Source organism: Grus americana, chromosome 16 (genome assembly GCF_028858705.1).
Source record: "Grus americana isolate bGruAme1 chromosome 16, bGruAme1.mat, whole genome shotgun sequence".
Lineage (NCBI taxonomy): Eukaryota > Metazoa > Chordata > Aves > Gruiformes > Gruidae > Grus > Grus americana.
In genome coordinates this window covers 6,002,991-6,027,555 of record NC_072867.1, presented here as the reverse complement: position 1 = coordinate 6,027,555, position 24,565 = coordinate 6,002,991, and the positions used below count along the sequence as shown (strand labels likewise).

Sequence of the window (24,565 nt, the reverse complement as noted above, 5' to 3'; positions counted from 1 at the left end):
TAAGATATACGGGATTTTTTTTTAAACACGCAATGGAAAACATTACTACAAAATAGTAAAATACTACAGTGTATTTAAGATGTCATAAATTTTCATGTGTCTTTGCAAAAGTAAATAAAACTGTTTCTCCTTGCTTCACAGAAGAGATCTTTGAGAGTATGTAACAGGCTCTTTGCACAGAATTTGGGTTTAAGTTTAAAAAACCACCCAACCTTTTATGGCTAGCTTAAAATACCACTTTCCTCCCCACCCCCCCACCCCCCCCAATGGAACTGAAGCAGCAATGTAAAAATTAAAGGAAAATGATAAAAAGTTTCTCCATAATAAATTAAGAAAATTTAGAAAGGCCTCTTCACATGAAAAGTAAAGAATTTTAGAAATTAAGGGTGGACAAAGCAGAGCATGGTACGTTTTACCAGCCAGCACCAGTAAACGTGCGGAAAGCGGTACAGTTGGCCAACTCTTCTGCGACCGAGCTGGAAGTGAACGCGCTACTCAAAAATCACGTGTCCTTGGCAGACACCAACTCTGTGTCGCGTTTCCCCAGCAGCGTGAGAGCGGTTTTGTTGTGCTCAGGAGCTCCTGACTGGGTGCAGAGCATCTAGCGTTGCTCTTTGCTGGGCTGGCTCTGGAGAAGGTTGGGTGGGAGCAGGGATTACGTGTCTGAAATTAAACAGACGCTGCTGGGAAAGGAATGGAACCTTTAATAATTAAACGGTCACTGAGTACCTCCCCCGATTGCAAGACCTTATTTTTGCTGGCACTTAAAAATAGACCACAGCATTTGGATGCATAAGGTGCATTTTTTAAACAGTAGTTCTGTTACCAAATGTAGAAAGTGTGTCCAGAGGGCTTTGAGCACTCGACTAGCGCATTCCAAGCCTAATGATTCATGCTTGCGATTTAAAACTGAGACTGCAGGTTTGAAGTTCAGTTGCACATTAGTCTTTCTTGTAAATGCTTTGCTGTATTGTTTTTTAAAACTTGAGGGATGGGCTTGAGGTAGTAATGACAAGTAATTAAATGGGGTCACTGGATTTGATGCTTATTTGAGCTGACAGAGCAGAATGGTGTTGCATAGCTGGCAGATTAGCAGTTCTCTAGTAGATAATAATTCTCTAGGGATTTATACCTGCTGGTAGCTGCTTCTTTTATTTACCTAACATGGATTCTGGGTGAATTTAGACAGGTGGGGGAGTCTGGTACTGATGTCCAACCTCCTACAAACCAACAATCATAAGATTCTTGTCTAAGCTAATAACACAGGCTTTATGGCACTGCCTGCATCACAAGAAGTCCAGCTATTGAGATGCCTTTATATGAGTTCCTCTGTCGTGAGCTGGTTGATCACCAGTTCTTGTTCCTTTCCCCATGGAAAGTAGGTAAACTCAGGGCAGGGGTGGATTTTTCATTTCAATGTCCATTTGTTTTTAGGGAGCAGGTGAGCTATTTAATTTGTTCCATGCTTTCATAGAATCAGGCTTGTTCACAGTCTAAAATGTAATAATTTCTTGAAAACGTTTTGGGGGATAAGATTGAATTTCTACTGAAAAAACTTGTGGGGTTTTCTCCCTTAAGGGAGAAGGCTGAAGAAAATGCAGATAAGACTTCTGTTTGCTCTGTTGTCTTTCTGCAAAGTCATGCATAGGTGAAGGTCCTCAAAGGAGGAGATTAGACCAAGGAGCAGGGTGCCAGCCTGGCCCGCAGGAGCTGGGCATGGCCGGGTGCTGCAAGGTGCCCACGTGAAGGCAGGCTGAGGGTTGGGGTGCTCTGCCTGCCCCTGCCAGCACCAAATGAACAAACTCTCCAGTTTTGTGGAGACGTGTGTTCAGTGTGAAAATGTTTTTCATCTTGGTCTGATGAGAAGTGCCTTTTGAAATGATGTTGTCAATTTAGCTTGTTTCTGTTTAAGATTTAGTATTTGATGGTGGTAATTTCTAATGTTCCTGGCACATAGAGAGAAATGGCTCCCCTGTGCTCCTCGTTGTTTTTCTTTGAATTTTGATGGGATTTGGGTAACTGCTTTCATCGCTCTGCTACACAGATGGCTTCATTTTTGTCGTGTAGGAGTTTCTTGTGCCAGCCAGAGAAAGACTGAACGATATTTTAAATAGAAAACTGAAAAACGTTGGCACAGGGCTCAGGGATGTTTTGAGTGCTTTTCAGTCTATCTGAAATTTACCTTCTTTCAATTAGCTGGATTTTTTTTATATGCAATTGTTAAGATTCAGCTTAAACAACAACATACACACAGGTCTTGGAACTGCATGAGGTATAGAATATCATATAGCAGTTTTCTTCCAGGAAAAAAAAATAATGCAGGGACTCCACAGGCATTTCTAGGCAATAGCTGTAATATTTGGAGTTGAACACCAATCAAAATACATGATTCTTGCTAGATTATTTTCCTTTTGAGGCCTGAGTGGGATGCCATTAGCTAGTTAATTCTAGCTTTTCCTGCTGCCACCCCCCCCCCCCCCCCTTCTTCTCCTGCCTTATCCATAATGCAATACAACCCTTTCCCTCTCATCAGTGCACCAGTGCTCCCTTTGATCTACTCTGAGAGGCACGCAGCTTTCGTGGTGTTTTGGAGCGCTTTGGAAACAAGGAAATTTTTTTTTTTTTTTTAAAAACCCCACACTGTAAGAGGAAGTGTAAGTGAAATGGATAGCCACTAGAGAGTTAGTCCCTAAACTGTTCTGGGTATTTGGTTTAATCTTGAGGTGAGATGTAGCCAGCTGATTTCCACTTCTTGAACCGGGGGTCTAGTTTCAATCCAAATCCAGTCAACAGGAGATGCAGAAAATCTATGTTGGAGATGTGGTCTGCAGGGTCAAAGAGGGACATTTCCCTCTATTTACTGAGAATGCCTAGATGGAAATACTGCAGCTTCTTGTCTTTAAAAAGCAACAAAACCAAAACAGCTTCCTTTACTCATGTTTTGTATTTTAGTTCTACTGGACATAAAAACTGTGACAGTACCGAGAGCCGCATAATCGACACGTTAACACTTCTTTTACATCCGATTCTCAAGCTGGCCCTAAAACTGGCTTACTTCATTATGTATCTGGGTATTTGTAGAAGAATGTCCTTTACTTGCTCCCTTTGTGAGTCTTTTGAGATGGAAAGAGACTGCAGGAAATGGATGTTGGTGTCCGGGTTGTAAAATAGAAAGACGTTGTCTTCTTTCCAAGCTGGACATTAAGAGCAGGAGAGGTTTTTCGGTGCCCAGCAGTTCAGAATTCTTTCAGCAGCAGCTGCTGCACTGCAGAATTGAAGCTGGGAATTATCTCCTCCTCTTTTCCACCCCACTCCTCCTCCTCCTCCCAGCCTCAGATTCAGACTGGTTCTGGGGTTATCTGTGCGAGGCCAGCTGGCTGCTCAGCTGACTGTAGTGCATCGCTGCCCAGCAGCCTGAGACTGCAGGGTGTTTTTTGGAGAGTTGAGTTTCAATGGCCACCCTGACTAGCAAGAAGCAAGGACTGCTTATACGGACAGCTTGTTTTTATCCTGTGCAGAGTCGGCTTTGTAGTGGGATGTTGAAATATGACACAATGCCTGTTTGTTTGCAATAGCTGCAATCCTCGTAGCAGAGATTCAAGTGGGAAACAGAGGGGGAATCCAGAGACAAACCAGCGGGGAATTAGGATCTGTGACGCCGTGTCCTCTCTCTGGTGCCGGAGCAAGCAAAGGAAAGAGAGGTAGAGGAAAAGACTGAGCCTTGCAACCAACCATCATCCTGACGATGTGTCAGTCAAACACCCTGCAGGGACCAGATCTGCACACAGGGAAATGGTGAGATGCTATAAAGCTTTATCTAACCCTCCACCCTCTTGCTACAACCTCCGCAAAGTTAAAATTCATGTCCGGAGGCTGCGTTCAGGGAACGGCAGCAGCAGCAGCTGTGCCGCGGACCAGCACCCACAACTGGAGAGTCCAGGCCCGGCTGGCTCTGCCGGTGGTACACCAAATAGGAGAACTCGTTTCAGGTACTGTTCAGAATTTTCTGCTTTGCAGGAATGGTGACTGAAGGGAGAAGCGAGGGAGGGAGGGTGGGAGGGTTTCTGGGCAGAAGGAACAACAGCCATCTGCAAAGCTTTTGTTTGGCCTAATTACTATAAAGCTCCTTATGCATTGAATTGGCAGAGAAGGGCATGCTGTTATATGACAAGGGGAATGAGGAGGCTTTCATTCCTTCCCTTTCTACACTCAGTCAGTAGGAGAATGGAAAAATTAGTGAGGGACTGCTCTGAAACCAGGCCAAGGCAGTGAGAAGCCCGAGGGCTCTGAGCAAGCTGCCAGGATGCAGCTCTGCAGGGATTGGTCCATGAGCGACTGCAGTGAAGGGGGGAGAGCAGTGGGAGGGGGAGCGGGACCTCTGCACTCCTGCTGGCAACCCGGCTCCTGGCCCTGCCAGCCCCTGCAGACTGATGGGTGGTTGGGATGGGAGGAAGGATGTGAAGTGTCTCTTCCTATTCCCCTGTCGAGTCAGGCCCACTCAGGCCCACCTCCTGCTGAGAAAGCCGGCTTTGCCTCTGCTGAGACAGCACTTGCATCTCCTCAGGGTGTTTTTGTTTTTGTTTTGTTTTTTCCCTTGCATTGTGATGCAGCGATCATTCTCTGTTTTTTATTTATTAATTCGTGGGGAGAAAGAAGTTGTGTTCACTGCAGAAAAAACATCTCTGAGCCAAAAGCACCATCTTGCATCCCAAAGTGGTGACAGCTGTACCTGCCTGCATGATACTTTAGTTCTGATCCGAGTTTTGAAAAGAACATGTTGGCAAGAAAACTTCCTTTTAATTTCCCAGCTTGTTTCCACTTTGGAAAGACATACACAGTATTTTATAGTTCATCCTTCTTATCATATAGTCCAGTAAGAGAGAGGGCTGTTTGGAGCAGCCAGAGTGTACCACTTCGAGTTTGTGTGCACATGTAGCTGTATCCTGGCTGCAGGCATACTGCCTTCAGCAGTGTGGGGAGAACTATCTCTTAGCCAGGATTTAAGTCAGTGCCCAGAAGACTTGAATATTTTGCCCTGAGGTAGGCAGACTTTCATTTGATAACGTGACCTTGGAAATGCCAGAAATTGTTTCTTCATGAGTAGAAGCCAAAGAATAAATGGGGACCTGAAGGGCCCCTCATCCTCCTGCAAGGGTCTGAGCTGAGGCCCATGAATGTCCTCTGCTAATAAGCTGAGCAGTTTTTCTCTCTGAGAGTTACAAGTTTAACTTCTGCCCATGGCCATTTGTGCAAAATGAGTTTCCTCTAAGGACATCTGTGTGACAAAAAAAATCATAGATGCAGTTGGTTATGAGGCAAAGGAGTTGGTTATTGGGCTACAGAGACTAGAATATCTCACAGCATAAGCAGTGTCAGCTTTGTCCACATGTTCTCCGTTCAGAATGAGGGTACCCAGTGAAGGTTTTAAGACCTGGAGAGATGATTTTTGGAATCAGTTATTTGTAAATTGTATTAATTAACTCAGGAGTGCCACTCCTGTTGTTTCTCAAGTCAGTGTTTGTTTCTCAAATGACTAACAGGTACACTTGATTCCAACATCTTTTGTGATACAAAAATAGAGCCTCAGGCACAATCTAGTCAAGATGCCTTCAACACGTGAACCTTTTGAGGGACTTCAGTTTATTAGGTTTCAGGATTTCTTTCATCAGAGTATCTACTTTTTCCTTAAAATTGCACTTCCATACAGTTCTTATTAAAGTCCCAACATCACAGATGCCTAGCTTTCACAATATTGTTTGCTGTCCGCTTCGGGTATCTAACAGCTGGAACAGTCACAAGAAACATTTTCTGGGGATGTAACCTTCTGATATTTGGAAGAAGAACCTTTACTCTCTGTTATTTCCACTGTAAACTATCATGTTATTTTGTTAGTTGGGTGAACTGGCTGTGACTTTACTTTCAAATGTCACCTGCAGGTGATTTTGCCTTTAATTTTTGAGTGTCATTCATAAAATGTGACCTGTGAGAGTGAAAACCATTTTTTGGAAATTTTTTTTTTTTTTAAACTGGTCTTTTGTTTTGGGAAGGGGAAGAACTGACCAAAATAGAGGAGTAAGGACTTGCAGAATAGATGTTTAAGTAAAGATGAGCAGGAATAAATCATCCCCAGCTGTCAGAAGCTGGTGGTTCTGAAGCTGAGATGGCTGACCCTCTTGTGTTGTGTATGTAATCTTTCAGGTTGCAATTTCCCCAGCTGGCCCTGAGGCGAAGGTTGGGCCAGCTAAGCTGTATGTCTAGGCCTGCTCTGAAACTCCGTTCTTGGCCTCTGACTATTCTCTATTATCTTCTGCCTTTTGGTGCTCTTAAACCCTTGACCAGAGTGGGATGGAGGCCTATGAGCAGGGTAAGTGTAAGCAGGTCTCTCTTGCGCTTCGTGTGTAGTAGCTGTTTTATACCTGAGGGAGCTGGCAGCAGCGCGGGGTGGAGAGATCCTTAATACAGGACAGGCTGATGATCACCAGTGTGAAAGCAGAGAGATGCAATTCATGTTTCCCTTTAGTTTTTACTGTTAATAGTTATGTTGACTAATTGCTTCACAGACAGGTGATTTTTTTCAGTAGCAGAGAATTTCTTCGTCCTCTAATGGTCAAAGTTCTACCCAGGAAAATCAACAGAATTAATTCAGTCACCTCAAAGTATCAGGGCTAGGATGAGGTGGACCAAACTGCTTCTCCAGTTCCCTTTCCTGGCCACTCTGAAATGGTCTCTTGCTTTCTGTCGTTTTTGCACAGGGAGGGTTTGTTCCTCAAGTTCTTTGAGCATTTGTAATCCGGCCTGTCCAAATGATATGCAAATCTCTGCTCTGACTGCTCAGAGCACAGTGTAGGAAGCCTTGCACATGGTTATTCTCCACACAAATCATGCCATTTCAGAATGCAACAACCACACAAATATTTTGACTGAGAACTGCAACAAAATTGCTGTTCTTAAGACTATTTCATTGACCAGCTGTTCTGTTTGATCCCATCAACTTGAAAACCAGGTTCTTTTGGAGAAGGGATTTTTGTGATTTTACAATTGTATCTGCATATTCTCAGTGTTTGTGAAAACTGAGCAAATTTTTTTTTTAGAAATTAACACTGTATAGGGCAAGTCAAATAAAATGGCAAAACATTTTTCCTTCAGTACTTCAACTTACATGACCTAAGGTACTGTTGATTTATAAGTTTTTATCTGAAGTAAGATTGGGTTGGTCTTTCCTTTCTGAAATATCACTGTATTTTAATGTGATGCAGGATGGTGATTTGTGAGTGAAATCTTAATTCGCTGTATTTGATAGGATGGACAGGCTCTCAGCCAGTATGTGCTTCTGTTTGTGTTTATGGCTGTAATTTGTAAGACTTTATTATGAAGGATATGATTCATATTGAGAATAAATGATGACTGTCACTAAGAAAAAGAAAAAAACCCCAATTTTTAGTTGGGAGTTAAATGTAGCTGAGCTGCATTGTTCAAAAAAGTTGTAGCAGATTCAGCAGATCACTATGTCTTTGCAAAACCAGTTTCAGAGGGTTCAGTTCCCTTGGTCCACCCCCCTGATTACAGCATGGTCATATGAGCTTTTTGGCTGACATTAAGTACCACAACCCCCAGCAGAGTTACCTGCTGGAATTGCCAACAGGAAGACACTGTCATCTGTCCGGTTACATATGACAGCATATACCTCTTACCAGCATTGTTTCATTTGTTTTTCTTGCTACTCAAACTTATGCTTTGGTGTAAGTCCAAAGGTCTATTTCTACAGGAAAAAAGGCACTCTATACTCTTGCAATTAGCAACTCCTGTTGTTGCGAGAGGAGGAAGGCTGGTGTAAGTTTATACCGGTGTAGCTGTATCCACATGGGTATGTTTGTTCAATTGTACGAGTATCATTAGAGCAGGACAATACTGGGATGTGGAAAACACCCTCATTAGTAGATGCATCTGAGAAGCACGTCATCAAATACTGAGAAATTATTTTTCTGTCAGTTTTCACTTGGTTATTCACAAAGTAAGTGTTTGACTAGAATGTGAAGTGTCTTTTCTGTAAGCCTCACACCGGGCAGTTTCCAGTAACTTGAATGTGGAGCTTTAGCCTACAGGGGAGTGGAGTTTCTGGCTTCAGTATAAGGTTATAGTAAGTTTCATCCTGTCCCTCATCTGCTCCCATCAGAATGGGAGGGAATGAGGATGACGTGCAATGTTAATTTTTTTTCTGACTTAAAGGCTACTCTGTGTGTGGTGTAACCCACTGAATTTAAGAGAGTGGTTAGCAGGAACAGTTTGATCCTTTCTGTCTTATGGGGAAAAGTAAGAGAAGGCCATCAGTAGGAAGAACTGAATGACGAGGTGTAATTCTTCTTCCTTTAGGTTGCTCTGTACAAATCTGTACCAACTCGACTGCTGTCACGAGCCTGGGGTCGCCTGAACCAGGTGGAGCTGCCTACATGGCTCCGGAAGCCTGTTTACAGCCTGTACATCTGGACATTTGGAGTGAACATGAAGGAGGCAGCTGTTGAAGATCTGCATCACTATAGAAACCTCAGCGAATTCTTCCGCAGGAAGCTGAAACCACAAGCGCGGCCAGTCTGCTGTTTGCACAGTGTGGTGAGTAAAAGGAAATCAAGGCTTTATACTATCCTACCACTTCTCCGCACCCCCTCAAAGGAACGTGGCTGCTTTATGAGGCATGAATTAATTCCTAATATGTGCTTTTTTTTCCCCCTCCCTCTTCACTGTAGATTAGTCCCTCTGATGGAAAGATCCTTAATTTTGGACAGGTAAAAAACTGTGAAGTGGAGCAAGTAAAAGGGGTAACTTATTCTCTGGAATCTTTCTTGGGACCTCGCATCTGCACAGAGGAACTGCATTTTACCCAGGGTGAGTTCTGCATTTATTCTGCTCTGCCCTTTCAGTGTTCTCAGAGGTCAAGAGGAAAAAAAGATTACTTCTTTCTTTTCTTTCTCACATTGTCAGGAACAAAAGCAGGTCTGAGTTTTGTTTTATTTGGGGATAAACCTGTTGTTCTAATGCTTCTCCTTCTCACTGGCAGCTTTATACTGTCTTGCTGGGTTCATTCTGATTATCTGAATTTAATTGCTTGGTTCCTTTTTATATGGTTATATTGACAATTATGGTTGACTCCAAGATCCATACTATAATGAGGCTGTAGCACTCCTGCTGTCAGACTGAAATGTGCCCAAGCACATGGTTAGCAAAAATTGTATAAGTTGTTCTGTAACAAGATTTATGCTCAAGCACTATACTTCTAATGACTTGCGTTATTACTGCTCTGCTGCACCTCGAGCACTGTCTCCAAGGCCTTGAGTTTAGATGAAAGCATACACATTTTGCTAAACTGGCGAGGGGGTGGGAGAGACTGAGTTCTGCAAACAGTAGGGTTATTTTCAACATGAGCACAAATGCAACTAATGTGTTTTATAAAACTTAGGGATTCTTCAGAAATTCTGTTCTTTAAAGGGGTAGCTTTAAGAAAAATTCTATTTCACTGGATTTCAGTTTCTTCTGTTTAGGGAAGGGCAAAGTCTCAAAAATTAAGGAATTTCCAGAAATTATTAAAACAATACAGGATCTGATTTTGTTGTAAAGGGAAAGAACACTTTGAAATATTGGATTCCTGGACAAAGTGGGTGGTTGGTTGGTGGGTTGGGTTTTTTTGTAGTCCCAGCAATACATATGGACTGCATTTAGTCCTCTGCTTTTACCACCAATGCTAATGTAGGCTGTTCAGTAGAAGGCTGCATGAAGAATACCTTTAACCCCTTTCTTGCCATGGTTTCTTTGCAGCCCCGCCTGGTAACTCTTTTCAGCAACAACTAGTCACAAAGCAGGGGAATGAGCTCTATCATTGTGTAATCTACCTTGCACCAGGGGATTATCACTGCTTCCACTCACCCACTGACTGGAGAGTGTCACACCGACGTCATTTCCCAGGTAGGTTTCTGTTCCTAGAAAACAAACGCAGAGCAACTATGGAGGGAAGCACTGGTGTGAGCCATTGCTGAACGATACATGCCAGTGGGGCAGTTGTACAGTCGCATGAGAGATAATTGGAGAGAAGGGATTGTCACAAATGGTAATGAATTTTATGGTAGTATAGTTTACCAGAACAAATCACACATAAATGTTGAAAACAGTAGTATTGTATTCAAGCTGGCTTAATTACTTGAAATAACTGTTGATGCATGCTGACCTGACTTGTTCCCAAACACGATTTGTTCAGTTTGCACCTGAAATACAGATAGCTCTGTAGATCAGAGGAAACAGTAGCCTAAAATATGACCTCTTTTCCTGTGCTTGGCAAAGAAGATGCAACTAAGCAGTTACACTGCTGGAGCTGGGATCAGATGTTTTTGTCCTCCTCTTTGCAAATCATCATACTGTAGTTCAGCAGATACCAAGAAGTAAAACATTTTTGTTATCTAGCAAAAACCTAAGTACTTGGATTTGGTTTCAAACACCATGAGGGAGAGACAGTGACTAGCCACAACAAGGCTTGAGAAATCTGTGAAGTTCCAGACTGAAGCAAAGGAGTTTTAGTGAAATGCTACTTTCAGATTCAGTGTGCCAAAGCAGATGCGTTTTATTGCTAAAAATGTGTGGAGTGAATATACCTTACTAAATTACTTCAGGGACTATGTAGGGATTTAAATCTTTGAGGTTCTTCTGGAAAAAAGTTTATTTAACTGACTCACAGTATTTCCTGGTCAGCCCTAGCTAGATAGCTACTTGGTTTTCAGCCACAGTCTCAGTAACCACTTTTATGCATTTAGCAAAGAGAACTGGAAGGGGCTGCTCTCATGCACTGGATAGTTAACCAGTGAAACCTGTTCCTCAGCTGTGAAAGGTTTCTTCAGCTTCCTTTTAGTAGCCTGTAGCCTTTTGTTAGATGGATCTTATGTGCTTATTAGAAGGCTTCTTTCAATTCTATCTATCAGGGCTGAAACTGCGGACTAGCTCTTACAGTGATGTCTCTTCAGGGCATATCAGATGTCAGTTAACCATTTAGATGGCATTACAGTGCTGATACAAAACAGACAATTTAGCTTGAATATCTTCTCACTATTGTAGGCTCTCTGATGTCTGTGAATCCTGGGGTTGCTCGCTGGATCAAGGAACTGTTCTGCCACAATGAACGGGTTGTCCTTACAGGTGACTGGAAACATGGCTTTTTCTCTTTAACAGCTGTAGGAGCAACAAACGTGGGCTCCATCCGCATCTACTTTGACCAGGTGAGCAAGACAGTAGTAGGCAGCTTTCTGGTTTTGATGGTTGGTAAAGTATGATAAAAGAAAATTACCAAAATAAAAAAGTCATATTACCCTGAAATTATGGTGTTTCACAATATTGATGTTCCACACTGACTTACTTAATATGTTCTAAGACTGATTTAAAGGGAGGCAGGTCCAGTATAGACTATTTTTTTCTTAATAATCCTATTGCACTTTTGAAATGCGAAGTATGTTCCTGTATTGAAGATGCCTGGATATCTACAATCTAAAGCTGTGCTAATGAGTAGAGAGTACTGAAATCCTCAAATAACAGTTTCTTCCTTCTTTGTACAGGACTTGCATACCAACAGTCCATGTTACTCTAAAGGTTCCTACAATGACTTCAGCTTCATCTCTAATAACAACAAGGAGGGAATCCCCATGAGGAAAGGAGAACATTTAGGGGAATTTAACTTGGGCTCTACGATCGTACTAATCTTTGAGGCACCCAAGGACTTCAAATTCCACCTCAAAGCCGGACAGAAAATCCGCTTTGGAGAAGCGCTGGGCTCTCTATAGAAAATCTCTCAGCAAGAAAATTTTCTATCCAAAGGGACTCTTACCACACCACTGAGTGTTTCACATAACAAGTCTGTATCACTCAGCAGGACCTGGGTGAGGAAAACAGAAGATGTCATTGCTATGTTAAACTTGAGAATATTTGGTCTATATTTACATGCTGCTGAATGCAGAGAAAATTTTGAATGACCATATATGTATCAGGTACAGTTGCCTTTAAAGATGTTGACTGTGGAGGTTTCTGTCCCACCCTGTGCCTGTAGTCTTTCATGTTCTCCTCTCAATGTGCCACAGGATAATTATGTTCTTTGAGCCTCTAAGTCCCTTTTAAGCCTTCCTAGGCTGTGCAGGTGCAATGGGAATGGTGGAGGTAGAGATTAGCTGTATTTAAAGGGACACTGACAGGTTGAGTCAGACCTTGTACCTTATCTCTGCAATATTTGTTTTTCAGACCTTGAGTAAAGAATGTGTTCCCATATTTATTTTATTCTAAGACACTCTGCTTAAGTTTTTATGTAAAGGCAGCCTGTGAATGCATAGAGCGCCAAATAGTTAAATGGGCTAGTGTGGCTTCACAGGCCAAACTAAGCAAAATGTACAACAGACAGCACCAGTACAATGAATTACACTCCTAAAGGTTTTCTGCTGTTAGACGACTTTCATTCTTCTACCTGACATTGTCCCTTTAAAAATGGGCTTTGCACTGTATTTTAAACCTGAAAACACTGTCTACATTCCATATGATGAAACTGGTCATTTTGGGATTTTCCTTTAAAAAAAAAAATTAGCAGACAAAGCTGTGTGTCCTATTCCATGGTTTGTTTGTATGAGAGACAGTTAACTTCACCTCTCGGATTAAGGGGTGGAAGACATGGGGGCGTATCTTTCCCATGTGATGCAATGAGATGGCAGTCAAAATAGGCTTTTACATTCTGCTGTGTATCTTCATTGTTGCTTTGTCACTAAATCCTTGAAGAATTAATTCCTCTACTTACAGAACAGTTTCAGGTACTTCAGGACCAATTTTTATTGCACGGAGTGAAATGCCCTATGCACTGACTGTGTATAAAAATATTATGGATCTTTGAAGCAATCCCAGGTTGCCTCCTCTAATGGACTGGCAACAATTTCATCTTATTCAAAATATAAAAAAACCCCACACCTGCTCTGACTTCTGCCCTCATACCTACCACTAGGAATGTGCTGGGAGCTGAAAGCTCTATGCTGAAGCTTCATCCTACAGCTAACTGCTACTTCATGTCAAGAAGAGTTAAAAGTCTTAACACCCTGGGTCTGCTGAATGTGGCACGATATGGCACTGACAGAAACTGGTGCCAAAGTGGAGGAATTGAGTTTTACAGCAATGTATCAATTGTTTTTAGAGAATAAACTGTTTCAAGTCCAGGCATTCAAACATTTAGAACTGACTTTGCTGTCCAGAGCTTGTTGAAGCAGATGTGCTTATAAACCTTGCCTTTCTGCTCTCTGAAAGATTTCTCATATTACTTCCCTGCTTGAGCCTTGGGTGTTTTTTCTGCGACTTAAGGGAGATGGTAGGCTTTGACCAGCTCTGATTTCCTGAAGAAAAACTTACCTTCTCTGTAGGCACTGCAGAAAATAGATTATTGTTTTGTTGTACCAATGTCCAGTTTGCCAAGTCCTATATGCTTAGCTTGTCATCAGGAAAGAAGGGATGATAAACCACCTCTAAGTGATGTAGCCCAGCCATGACACTCATGATGGTGGCTGTTTGGGTGACAAGCAGGAGAAAATTCATTTGGCTCCGAGAGCCAATGTTTCCTCACTTTACATAGGGAGGAGTTTGAAAGCTTGAAGTGGCTGTCAGCCACCTATCTTGTTAAACTTCTTGGCATTAGCAAGTTACTCCTGCAGCAGTATATTACCATATACAGGTTATAGAAGTGTGCACTTTTATTAAACCATTGAGAGTGAGAAAAGACTAAGGCAAACATCAACCCCAAGAAGATAAAGCTATGACCAGTTCTTTTGGCTAAACTTCACTGTCATGTTAACAGTAGAAAGAAGATTTGTTCCAGTGCATGAAAGACAACTGAATCTTTCCCCACTTTTCCACTGGGGCCTATGACATCCAGACACAGCCAAAGCAACTTTAAGCTTTAATTTCTTTCTACTCAGCATCATCATCCACAGTATCTGAAGGTTACTGTTAGCCTAGTAATGGAGTGTGGGTTACCTGATGTTTGTTTTATTAGAAATCTAAGAAGGAGGAGAGGATTCAGCATGCCAGCAGCTGTTTTTGTGATGGTCTTAATACTGTGCAGAGCTAGCTGATTAACAAACATTACTTGTTATGCAGTGGCCAGCAACACACCCTGGAAGTGAAAGCAAAGTTCCTAGAGGGTACTGATAATGCTGTGAATTTCTCCTGCATGGAGAATCCATTTAATTCTTCAACTGTATCAGTAGCACGGTATTTTTGTATGTCAAAGTGTATGACTTACTGACACTAACTCATTTAATTGCAAACATTTTGAAATAAAGAGTCTTATCAGTGTTGCTTATCTTTCTGAAATGCCAGGGTAACCTAAACTAGGTACTGAGTGCAGCACAAGGTATGTTTAGCTCCAGTTTTGTTTTTAACCAGCTGTAGTAACAAAACAAGCAAAAATATTTAATTTATAAAATAAAAATGCCATACATAGATGTAAGAGAATGTATACATCTCCTTCCATCCTCCACTGCTGTGAAAGGGGCAAAAAGTCCTACCCATGAGCTGGAAAACTGGTTCAGATGCATCATATATTCAGAGCAATCTGGATGTCACGCAGGCGGGCAACCAGGTTCTGCACCTGATGTCTCTCTTTTAGTTGTGCTTTGGCAAGAGTGTTGATCCTCGCCTGCAACTGAAAGTGAAGACAATTGCATGAGTTGTTTGTACAGCAAGACAGCATTTAGTTTTTTTCACAGAGGAGGAGTGAATGAGCTCTAGCAGCCTTTATATTATCCCACTTAAGAACCGTTAAGTGACAGGATTGTGTCACTTGGGAACAGCCAAGTACTGGCTAGCTTGAGAGGCAACAGTGCAGTACCCACACACACAGCTGTATGAACTGGCAGACTGTGAGCAACAGATGCAGTCACTGTAGTTTAGCTACTCTGTCCTGAGAAATTGCAGAAAAAGTTCGAGACTGAATTTGCTAAAGGCTGCTGTGTAGCTTGGAAATAGCCTTAGAAAGGTCTATTGGAGCTGGAGTTACATTTCTGAACAAACAGGAAGATGCATCTACACAGCAGTCTGTTTTGCTTGACAGCCCGCTTCTGATAACCAGTTTCCCTTTTTTTGGCATTTTGATAACAGCTGACTATGCAATTCCTCACAACTACCATCAGCCTTTAGGCTAAGTGCATAGCATAGTGATAATCACTTAAGCAACTTCAGGTTTTTTAGCTATTTACGCACCTGGTCCAATTCTTCCTGAACCCCTTGTACACCATCTTGGTCCTCTGGCTGCGTGCTCATTTCTAGCCACTTCTGTAGAATCTGTGCCTGCTGCTGACAGAACCTGTTAAAGTGGATTAGAAGGATTCTTATTCCAATTAGGAGCTCAGCAGTCTAAGCCAACTTAGACCTGCAATTGATACTTGCAATAAGACCCAATTTTTTGTCTCAAACTAGTGAATGACGTCTTTAAGGAAAAAAAAAAAAAGGATGCTGGAAAGCAGAGAAATCTGTCTGAAAGCTGTTGTCTCCATTTCCTACTCCTAGTTCCTGACTTCTTCCTTTCCTGACAGTTGAAGCCCCTCCAAGCCCCATTTTCTTTTAAGCCTTTTTGTCCTAATAGAGAAGTTGTCAAACCCCAGCCATATTTTTTTTAATTGACAGTTGGAAAAGCTAAGTCTTCACTCGTCATGACAAAAGAACTGAAAGCTAAATTTCAGCTGCTCTGCCAAGTTCATTTGTACTGCCTTCAGATTAACCCAATGATACCTTTGTCAGTGCTTTATCTGATAGCTGCCAAAGGTGTAATTAAACCACTTGCTGACTACAAAAGAAGTTGCACGTGTACTCTTTCCTATATCTGGAGTGAACTCTTAATTAAGAGGAGAAAATAAAAATCTCTAGAACTTTTCTCTGTTTCACTCACAGTTCTGCTGTGAACAGACTGGTTATTTTCAAAGTAGATATGTACAAAAATGCAATATTGAGTTGATGGCATGAGGAAAGGCCAGCTAAAGGGGCTTTGCAACATACTTGAGTTCTTGCTTCCTGCTGAAGTAATATTGCATCTGCTGTTGGATGTGTCGGAGTTCAACTTCCAGCTTTCTCTGTAACACTATTTCTTCTCTGGAACCATGCTCCCTTTCTTCCCCTTCAGCTGAATGGAAGATACCAGGCATAAGCAATGGAAGGAGAGTAGACTTATGCTGTTTCTTCTTATCAAGGAAAGTCAGGTAGTAAGTGGGAAACATGGAACTCTCTTGAGTCCTTTTCGCATGTTTTATCACCCTGTGACATGTACCTATTCACTCAAAAGATCAGGTACAGTGAGAGGGCAGGAGTCCTGACAGCATTAAAAGCTCTCAAGACTCAGGTTAAACATACAAAAAGAGAGATGAGAAATGCTCTAGTACTACAAATGCTGTTTTGGCCTATTCATGATTTGGTGCTTTAATAGTAAATAAGTAGGAAGTCTAGTTCCATGGAACACAAATTTCATGCCCCTGTATCATTAAAAACACCATCTTGAGAGGTCTTAGACACCATCCATCCCCTTTACAACCATACTGTAAGTATAGGGAAAACTTGGAGAACTTTACTGGGTGAATTCTTCCCCCCTGAAGTGAGTTTTGCTTCAGCCCTGAGTACGTGAATCTCCCAGCACTTGAGCACATTCTTGCTAAAAGAAGCTGACCCCTAGCAGCTCCCATCCTTCAATCCCTAGAACAGGGCTTTAGCGCCCTAATTCAGCAGGGTCCGCAAAACTATTACCATCCCAAAAAGGAATGACTGACATTCCTCACCTCCTGATGCAGGCAGAGAAGACTGCCTTGTCTCCCTTACATTCTGTGGAGCTGACCTGCAGTCTTGCATGTGTGGGAAGAGGACACACAGCTGCTACAGTTTAGATCTGAGAACATACCTGCAGTTTGGTGACTCCATTTTCCCACCAAGTCTTCAGGTGACAGCAAATGTGGCTGCAAGTTTGGTTGCAACTTCTTCCCCACAGAGTCCTGTTGGGGGTCTTGGGAATGGGCTCCTTTGAGACCACTTACAGGCTGGCCTCCTCTCTACAAGGTCAGAATGATACTGGTTTTTTTTCTCAAAGGGTTTTCTTGAGTAAGCCCTACAGGTAGGATGCACCTGACCTACTAAGCCCTACTCCCACTCAGACATCCCCTGTGGTCACTGAGCCCCTCTCGTAAAATACCACAGAAGCAGCAGAGTTTAAAAAGCAGGCTCTTTCATTTCTAGCATGGAGATACTTTATCAAGATTAACGCCTCCCATTCTGTGTAGGACAGAGGAGTTTAATATGCAAGCACGTACTTGCAGGTGAAGTGAATTTCAATTTTTGAGATTTAGTAGCCACTGCTACTAAACTGAGTTACTCTTAAATCCCTGTAATCTGGGTGGCAAACTGTAACTGCTCTGAACTCTGTGAGTTCAGGTCAATTGCTAGGAAAAGCATCCTGCTAGGAAGGACACAAGAGCAGGAAAAAAGGTATGAATTACAGTACACCACACACATAGATTGGTCAGTTAGTGAAATATTGCTTCAGACTGGTGGTAAACAGTTCTTGGGCATTCATAGCCAGTTAATTTGGTCAGCTTTTAAGATGACAGCTAGAATAAGAATTGAATAGCTCAATAACCAGATGGGCACTCCAGAGGAGGCACAGGAAAAAAGAGCAATAAGCAGCACACGTGTTGACAGTAGCCCAGTAAACACACTAATTTTTCCTTCAGAAATACACTCACCATTTCTGCTCCAGCTTTGATTTGGGGCACAAAAGATGGAGACCATAGCTCTGGCCTCTGAACAGCATGGCGCACATCCTGTGTCCACAGTGGTATAGACGGGAGAGGAGCACATATGAGAGATGGATAGGAATGAGTGATATTGCCCATTTGAGATGAGTGTTTAAAGGTACTTTCTTCCATTTGAGGTGTTGGCATTAAGTTCCCAGTCTGCGAAGAACATTTATTCACAGATGTTTGCTGAAAGGGTGCCTCTGATCTGTGAAGGAAGGATGAGGTCCCTGTACATTGCAACCTGTTGGTCTTGTCCCTTGCAAGTCAGTGCAAAAAAAGGGAGAAACTTGTTATTCCCTTGCACACAGCTGTCCACTGTCTAGTTAGCTGCTTTACTATGCAGAGGAAACCCCAATTTAAGGGGAGGGGAAAAAAAAACCCCAAACCCAAAAAAAACCCCGAGACAGAGAAACATCACAATAGTTTAAAAAATAGGCAGCAAAGCACTTAAGGTATCAATTACTCCTACCTGCCCTCCTCCAAATCGTCCACATTAATCCAGGCTGAAACAAGTTCTTCAGAGCTGTGAATTCAACCCATTAACAAAATCCTGCCTTATTTAGGCTTCGGGACAAGAGAAAGTGGGGATCAGAAGCAGCAATCTCAGATAGGTTTTGATAGGAAATATTACACTCTCTATTCTAATTGCAGAACAATTTCACAAAAAAGTTCAGTTTAAACATCTGCTTAAAAGCAGTTTCAGCTTCTATAGTAAGAGTAGTTTGAGTTGCTTTCTTATATGAAGCAGACTAGAAACCTGAAGTTTTTAAGGTCACCATGGCCTTTTGATAGAGCAATGCACCATCCCATAACTACTGAATGTTCTGTATTATGAAGGTAAGGGGATATGAGGGGATAAGCATAGCATAAAGCCCATTTTAAGTCACACTCATTTTATTTACTTTTAAAACCAGATTTTCTACCTAGTGAATGGAGGTCTCAGCAGTTCCTTGCTTTCTAGATATTCCAGAAGGAAGTCATGCCTCTGTGGTGGTAACCTTGCTTGTCGAAGAGAACTTCTGAAAAGAACAAACAGAACCAGTAATGCCCCAGATTCATGATTATTTTAAATTGGAATAAGCTGGTATTGCACCTAAAAAACCAGTCTTATTCCATCATTTGTCCCTGCTCTGCAATGTTCCCCTTGCATGCAATAATAATTTTTAAAGATTAAATTTCAACCTGTATTAGTGTCACAAGCTGGTTCACCATATGAATAATTGTGCCAACACAAGGAGTGGTAGAAGGGACAGAACTGAACAAGGCAGAACTACTTTTGGCAGCATATACTATCTTAAAGAAATGCGAAGCAATCACCTTATTTCCCTGTAAGGCTCCTGTCCTAGACTGAGAAGCTTCATGGAAGATTCTTCCTTGTAATTGCCCCATAATCAGTAAGAAGTTTTAAAGGAATAGCTTCCTCAAGGGAAAGAAAGGGGCAAAAAGAAAGTTCAGTTTCTACACTGCCAGGATCTTGATGTTTATCATTTCATCAGACCCTATATATGACTTCAGTGAAAAAAAGAAGAGCTTCAGTGTCAGCTCTAAGTTGCTCAGGCAAGAGAAGCTCTCATGAATCACATCACATACATCTTTCAAATGCTTCTCTGTGTAACTGTTCCTATGACAAATGACCAACGCTCCATGAATTCATAGTTTTATATTGAGAAACGCATAGTGGAAAGTATATAGCTGAGCTGATTCTACCTGTCACTGATATGTAAGTATAAAGTCACAAATCTTTCATTATTGGTGGGCTGATGCAGCCGCTCTTGCGTAAGTCTGCAGTGCCAGCCGTATGATGCAGAGTCAGAGAAAGAATTAGGGAAACTGCACCGGACTAACAGTGATCAGTGTGAAAACTTGGGAATACAAAAAAGAGACAGACTACATATATGCAAAACTACATATATGCCAGAGAAACACAGGAGGGACTTTACACTCACAGATCACTGAGAACCGAGTCCCCATCAGCAAAGTGAAATGGTAGATGACTGTATTTTGAAGGCCATGGCTCTTCCTCTGCTGAATGTCCTCTTGTCTTGGGGCTAACATCAAGCATTTTAAATGTGACTTGCTTATTCAGAGGTGTCAGAAAAGAACAAGGCTTACTTAATTTCTTGGAGAGAGCCTTCTGTTTCCACAGCATGGCACAACGATACACTGACTGGTGAACATTGTAGGCTGCCTGCCAACACAAAGAATAGTAGAGCATTGGATGGCTGAGTGTAGGAAGCAACACCATGCCACCCAGGGAGAAAAACACTGCCGAAAGGAACTGAGATTTCTGATGACCTCACAGCCACACCAGCTCTCTAAGCTAAATTAGCAGCTCTACTGTGGTAACATTTAGTTAAGGAGAATTACCTGGGTACTTTTGCAATGAGGCAGGCTGCGCATTAGCAAATGGAACAGCTACTGTCTTGAAAACCTGGACAAGAGCTGGAAAGCCTCCCAGGAGCAGGAAGAGAGCGATCAATACAGGCATCCCTATCTTCCTTTCCACACACAGGGCTGGGCTGATACTCGAAGGCAGAAGTGACACTAACCCACATTTGAAGGTATAAGGTGCTAGAGCTAAGACAGGATTAGAGGCAGCCCCTAATGCTTCATGCTAGCACAGAATTTAAGGACTCTAACCAAAAGCAAAGGTTTCATCCAGCTATATAGTCTGCAGTAGGAGTTGGCCAGTTTTGAAACAGCATCATTAAGAAAGGTTCCCAATTAGCAAAACAAGTCTGAAGTGCTCTAGTCTCAACTGAATGAAAGGACAGGGTGTTTTGCTTTGAACCACAAAAGTCTATGTCAGATCCAAACAAAAGCTGAGATGTAGGGCTCCAAAATGCATACATACACACACAAACACACACAGAGTAGATCAGAGCAGACCAGTCCTAGATGTATCTGAGCAATACCTTCTTGTTCACCTTCAGCTGGCACTGGGCCTGGAGCCGTCCCTGCAGCTGTTTCATGTCAGCAGTGTTTCTCAAGACCCGGGTTACACCTTCTCTCAGAAGAGGAGCGTGGTAAACTCCTGTGGATGTTTCAATGTGATCTTTCTTCTGCTTTTGCCCCTTGGAAAATCTGAGCCAAGCATCAAATACCTACAACATGAACAACACACAGCTGTGACTGTTGCAAAGACAGGTTCTGGGCCAGGGACTCCCCCTGCAGACAGGAACGCTTTCCCTTCCCATGGATAGTAACAGGCAGTGGTACAGCAGGACACTACCACAAGGACAAAGGGACAGGGATTTAAGTCGGCTGAGGCTGGGTGGGGAAAAAAAAATGTGCAATTTTTTTAATCGGATAAGAGGATCTAGGGACAGTTTTCCAGCATCCTAAAATAACATATAGAACCCCAAAGATGAAAGGAAACAGATATTCAATATGCGGTCTGCCGACTGCAGTCAAATCTGCGTGTGATCTGCACATCTGCAAATTCACTCGTCTGCCCCTGACCCCCACACACCCTTACCTTCCTCTGCAACGAAAGGGACCAGTGCCACAATGCTTGCACTGTCTTCTGCTTTTCCCATTGCTGCTGCAACATCTATCAGGGAAAAAAATTGCACAGCACCCAGGTTAGGAATTTACATATCCCACACCAGAAACTCTAGCTAAATGGAGCATCAAAGAGGAAGTGCTGGTGGAGCCATAGCAGAATAACCTACTCAGTTCAGCAGTATACGGCAAGGTGTCTCTTGTGCTAATGGAACCAAAAATACAGAAAGTGTTTAAATAAAATTTAGTGGTCCTCATGTGTAAATGGAATACGAAGGAGAAGGGCTAAGGATCAGCAAGGAGCTAGATACCTACCCAGGGGACAATTCCTTACCCGTGTCTTCCAGCAAGAGAAGGAAGCAGAGCAAAGTCTATGAGTCATTAGCTGATCTCCCTGTCTCTGTAGCAGCTGTAACGCAACCAAAACAGTGAGTCACTTGCAAACAAACCCCACTTATCTGAGCCAAATGATACAAGAGCAGAACACGTACCAAATGGCCTTCATCGCCTGCCCTTTGTTTCACTGAGGCCCTCAATATTTAAGTGCCCTACGGTGTAACCCCATTTGCAAATATCTATGAGCCCTGCAAGGATTTCATTAACTGTAAGCAATCCCACACATTGCAAGCCCAGCTTGTCATTTCTTGTTAAGTCTATCAGTTCTATCAAAGCTTCTTCAGGCAAGACACAGGCATGTTCCTTCCTCCTCAATGCACAAGGCTGTCACGCTCCTCCTCAGCCAAGACTACCATTCTCTTCACCAGGGGACATGGCCTGCTCCTCCACACCCACAACCTCCCACCCTGGGTCACTGGCTGAGGAGGTTGCTGATCCTTCTCACCATTTTCCCGAGACACTGCTGATGATATTTCTTCCATTTCAGCAGGTACTTCTGGAGTAGGTGCTGCTGGTGGTGCTGCGCTGCTCTGTGCTGCTGGGCCCTCAGCATCAGAGACTCCCCAGTTAATTTCTTCCAGTGAAGAAACAGGGTCTGTAAACACACTGTTAGAAGAAGATAAATTAACTAATGTACCTAAAGGAAACTATTCTCTCTGAGAGTATCAAATGATCAGCTGCTCTTCCAGACTGTTTTAGCAATACTTAACACTGACAATCCTCAGCACTAGGAAGAAGGATCATGAAACACTTTAGGTAACGGACAGCAAGCCATGACTTGCAAGTCTTCCCTGCTGCCATCAACATTCTTTATAATCTTTAGGAAATTATTTGCCCTCTTTGTGCTTCAGAATCCTTATGTCAAGAATGTAGCTGGTACCACAAAAATGCTTGCAGACTTTGAGGGCCTTTCTGTATTAATTACTAGAGAAAGACTGAAGCAGCAATTGATAAGATTATTTGCACCGCCCTCAAAACAGAGATGTCTGAGCCTCTCAAAATTAGTAATGGAAAATGCCTTTGAAGAAGGAAGTTTTGCCACCTCTTATATAGACAAGGAACCAATAGAGAAGCGAAAGTCATGCAAGAAGCCTTCAACAGATCACTGGAGTCCCAAGTCATTTCCCATTCTACGGGGATATCCTTTGTAGGCTTAATAGACCATCCAGTCATTTCATCTGTACAGATGACACAAAAGACTGCCCTACTAAGCCATGTCTTTAAGGATCGTACACAGATAAATCTTTTGAGAGTTTAATATCTCCATTAGCTCACCTATATCCAAATGTTTTCTGATCTCCATCACAGCTGTCATCTTCTGCTGACGGTAATACGCTTGTAGCAAGGCAGTGTGTCTCCACTGTAGCAGCACCTAAAGAAACAATACAAACAAGAGACAGGATATAGACTGCTACTACAATGTTCTGTGGAAGGGAAGCAATGTACTCCACATTGCTGGCACCTTAACCATTTCCATCTCATTTTTCACATAAGGCTCAGGAGGACAGTACAAATTTCCTACAAATTAAATACAGCAGTATCTCAGAGGGTCCCCTCAGTATTTTTCAAGGTATTCTTCTTTTTTGTCCCTCTGCCTACCCGCTCCCCCTCCCAGGTAATACTACTATGCTGTATCATACTACTGGTTTTCCCTTCCTTCTAGGAAATGGGGTGAAAGAAAGGAAGAGGAAAACCCATGAGCTCACTCAGAGACAACAGTTTCAGAGATGTGTGTAAAAAGATGATAGGATTCCCACTTTTTAGACCTTTCTTAGTAGTGGCACTTGGATGAAGTTTTTGGTCCTTCCAATTGCATTACCTGACTCCTGCCTGAACTAACATCTGTACTTAGACCTTGGTATCTGCTATACAGACCCTACCTTTGACAGGGTTATTCTCCTGTAGTGCTCATCTGCCCGTGTAGTTGCCTTAGCTTCATGTATAAGAGCAAGGGCATTTTCTCTCCATGTACACAGAAGTTGTCTGAAGGCAAAATAAATAAAAAAATTAAACAACAAACATAAAACATTAAGAATTATTCTCACTTATTCATTTAGCACCTTCCCACTCACAGGGGAACCAAAACCAGCTGCCTCTATAAACTCAGTCTTGCAAACCAACTTCTGCCCCTTCAGGTCTCTGCTGAAAAGAGGAGTGCAAAAGCAGAACACACCCTTAAATCTAGCATCTTAAGCTGAGTCAGTCAGGCTCTGCAAGTGACTCAAGTTGTATACCATAAAAACAAATGAGGTAGTTAAAACTAAAGCAACTACAACCAATACAAAGTGATATTATCTTTAATTGCTGTCCTCACTATAATGCAAGACAGTCTCTACACCTTCCAGGCTGCTTTAATATCATAGCAGTCAGAATCCATGCACTGCAGGGAACGATACAGTTTGCTGTCCGGTATCTCTCATGGGACTAAACACAGATTAAAAAAAAAGTTAAAGCAAAACAGATGGCAATCCAGGAAGAGGTTGACTTCTTTTAGCTAGATGACCTGCAGAGAAACAGCAATGCACAGCAGAGTCAATTTCCACTACTGAACACAAAAATTTACAATGGTGGCAGTGAAAGAAAAAGAGTAATTTGACTGCAGTGCAGTCACTTCTCTCATGCTGCACAAGGAAACACAGGCTTACCGCAGCAGTAGTCTAGTGTGCTGTTTCTCCTTTTCAGCTACTTGGTATAGAATGCACTGTATGTTATGTTGGTAACTCTGCAAGAAAAGCAGTGAGAGGTAAAATATCCCTCAACTGTCAACATCTCTGAGAAGCCATCTGGAAGCTCTTAGTAGCAGCTTAGTAGAGCAGTAGCAGCAGTACAGTATAGGGAAA

At 42.4% G+C, this 24,565-nt stretch overlaps 2 protein-coding genes across 18 annotated transcripts in view; one reads left to right on the top strand and one right to left on the bottom strand.

Moving 5' to 3' along the window:
- The window catches only part of PISD (phosphatidylserine decarboxylase), a 29,213-nt gene extending 14,865 nt beyond the window's left edge, over nt 1-14,348 (top strand). For 2 of the 6 annotated variants that reach the window (XM_054843755.1, XM_054843752.1), the window contains exons 2-8: nt 3,576-3,989; nt 6,199-6,364; nt 8,371-8,607; nt 8,742-8,880; nt 9,808-9,954; nt 11,092-11,252; nt 11,586-14,348. In XM_054843755.1, coding sequence (XP_054699730.1) covers nt 3,793-3,989; nt 6,199-6,364; nt 8,371-8,607; nt 8,742-8,880; nt 9,808-9,954; nt 11,092-11,252; nt 11,586-11,810 — 1,272 coding nt within the window. In that variant the 5' untranslated portion in view covers nt 3,576-3,792 and the 3' untranslated portion in view covers nt 11,811-14,348. Of the gene's footprint in view, nt 1-257; nt 3,990-6,198; nt 6,365-8,370; nt 8,608-8,741; nt 8,881-9,807; nt 9,955-11,091; nt 11,253-11,585 lie in introns of those variants that run through there. The other 4 variants (XM_054843756.1, XM_054843753.1, XM_054843758.1 and 1 more) reach the window with 4 other exon arrangements.
- The window catches only part of SFI1 (SFI1 centrin binding protein), a 40,036-nt gene continuing 20,620 nt past the window's right edge, over nt 5,150-24,565 (bottom strand). For 6 of the 12 annotated variants that reach the window (XM_054843745.1, XM_054843744.1, XM_054843740.1 and 3 more), the window contains 14 exons: nt 24,371-24,447; nt 23,606-23,708; nt 23,001-23,097; nt 22,171-22,331; nt 21,664-21,738; nt 21,304-21,378; nt 20,741-20,929; nt 19,772-20,013; nt 18,749-18,844; nt 17,772-18,081; nt 16,934-17,081; nt 16,045-16,168; nt 15,253-15,355; nt 14,495-14,695 (listed from right to left, as the gene is read on the bottom strand). In XM_054843745.1, the coding sequence (XP_054699720.1) occupies nt 14,588-14,695; nt 15,253-15,355; nt 16,045-16,168; nt 16,934-17,081; nt 17,772-18,081; nt 18,749-18,844; nt 19,772-20,013; nt 20,741-20,929; nt 21,304-21,378; nt 21,664-21,738; nt 22,171-22,331; nt 23,001-23,097; nt 23,606-23,708; nt 24,371-24,447 (1,908 nt within the window). In that variant the 3' untranslated portion in view covers nt 14,495-14,587. Of the gene's footprint in view, nt 5,276-9,860; nt 9,969-14,494; nt 14,696-15,252; nt 15,356-16,044; nt 16,169-16,933; nt 17,082-17,771; nt 18,082-18,748; nt 18,845-19,771; nt 20,014-20,740; nt 20,930-21,303; nt 21,379-21,663; nt 21,739-22,170; nt 22,332-23,000; nt 23,098-23,605; nt 23,709-24,370; nt 24,448-24,565 lie in introns of those variants that run through there. The other 6 variants (XR_008579466.1, XM_054843742.1, XM_054843748.1 and 3 more) reach the window with 6 other exon arrangements.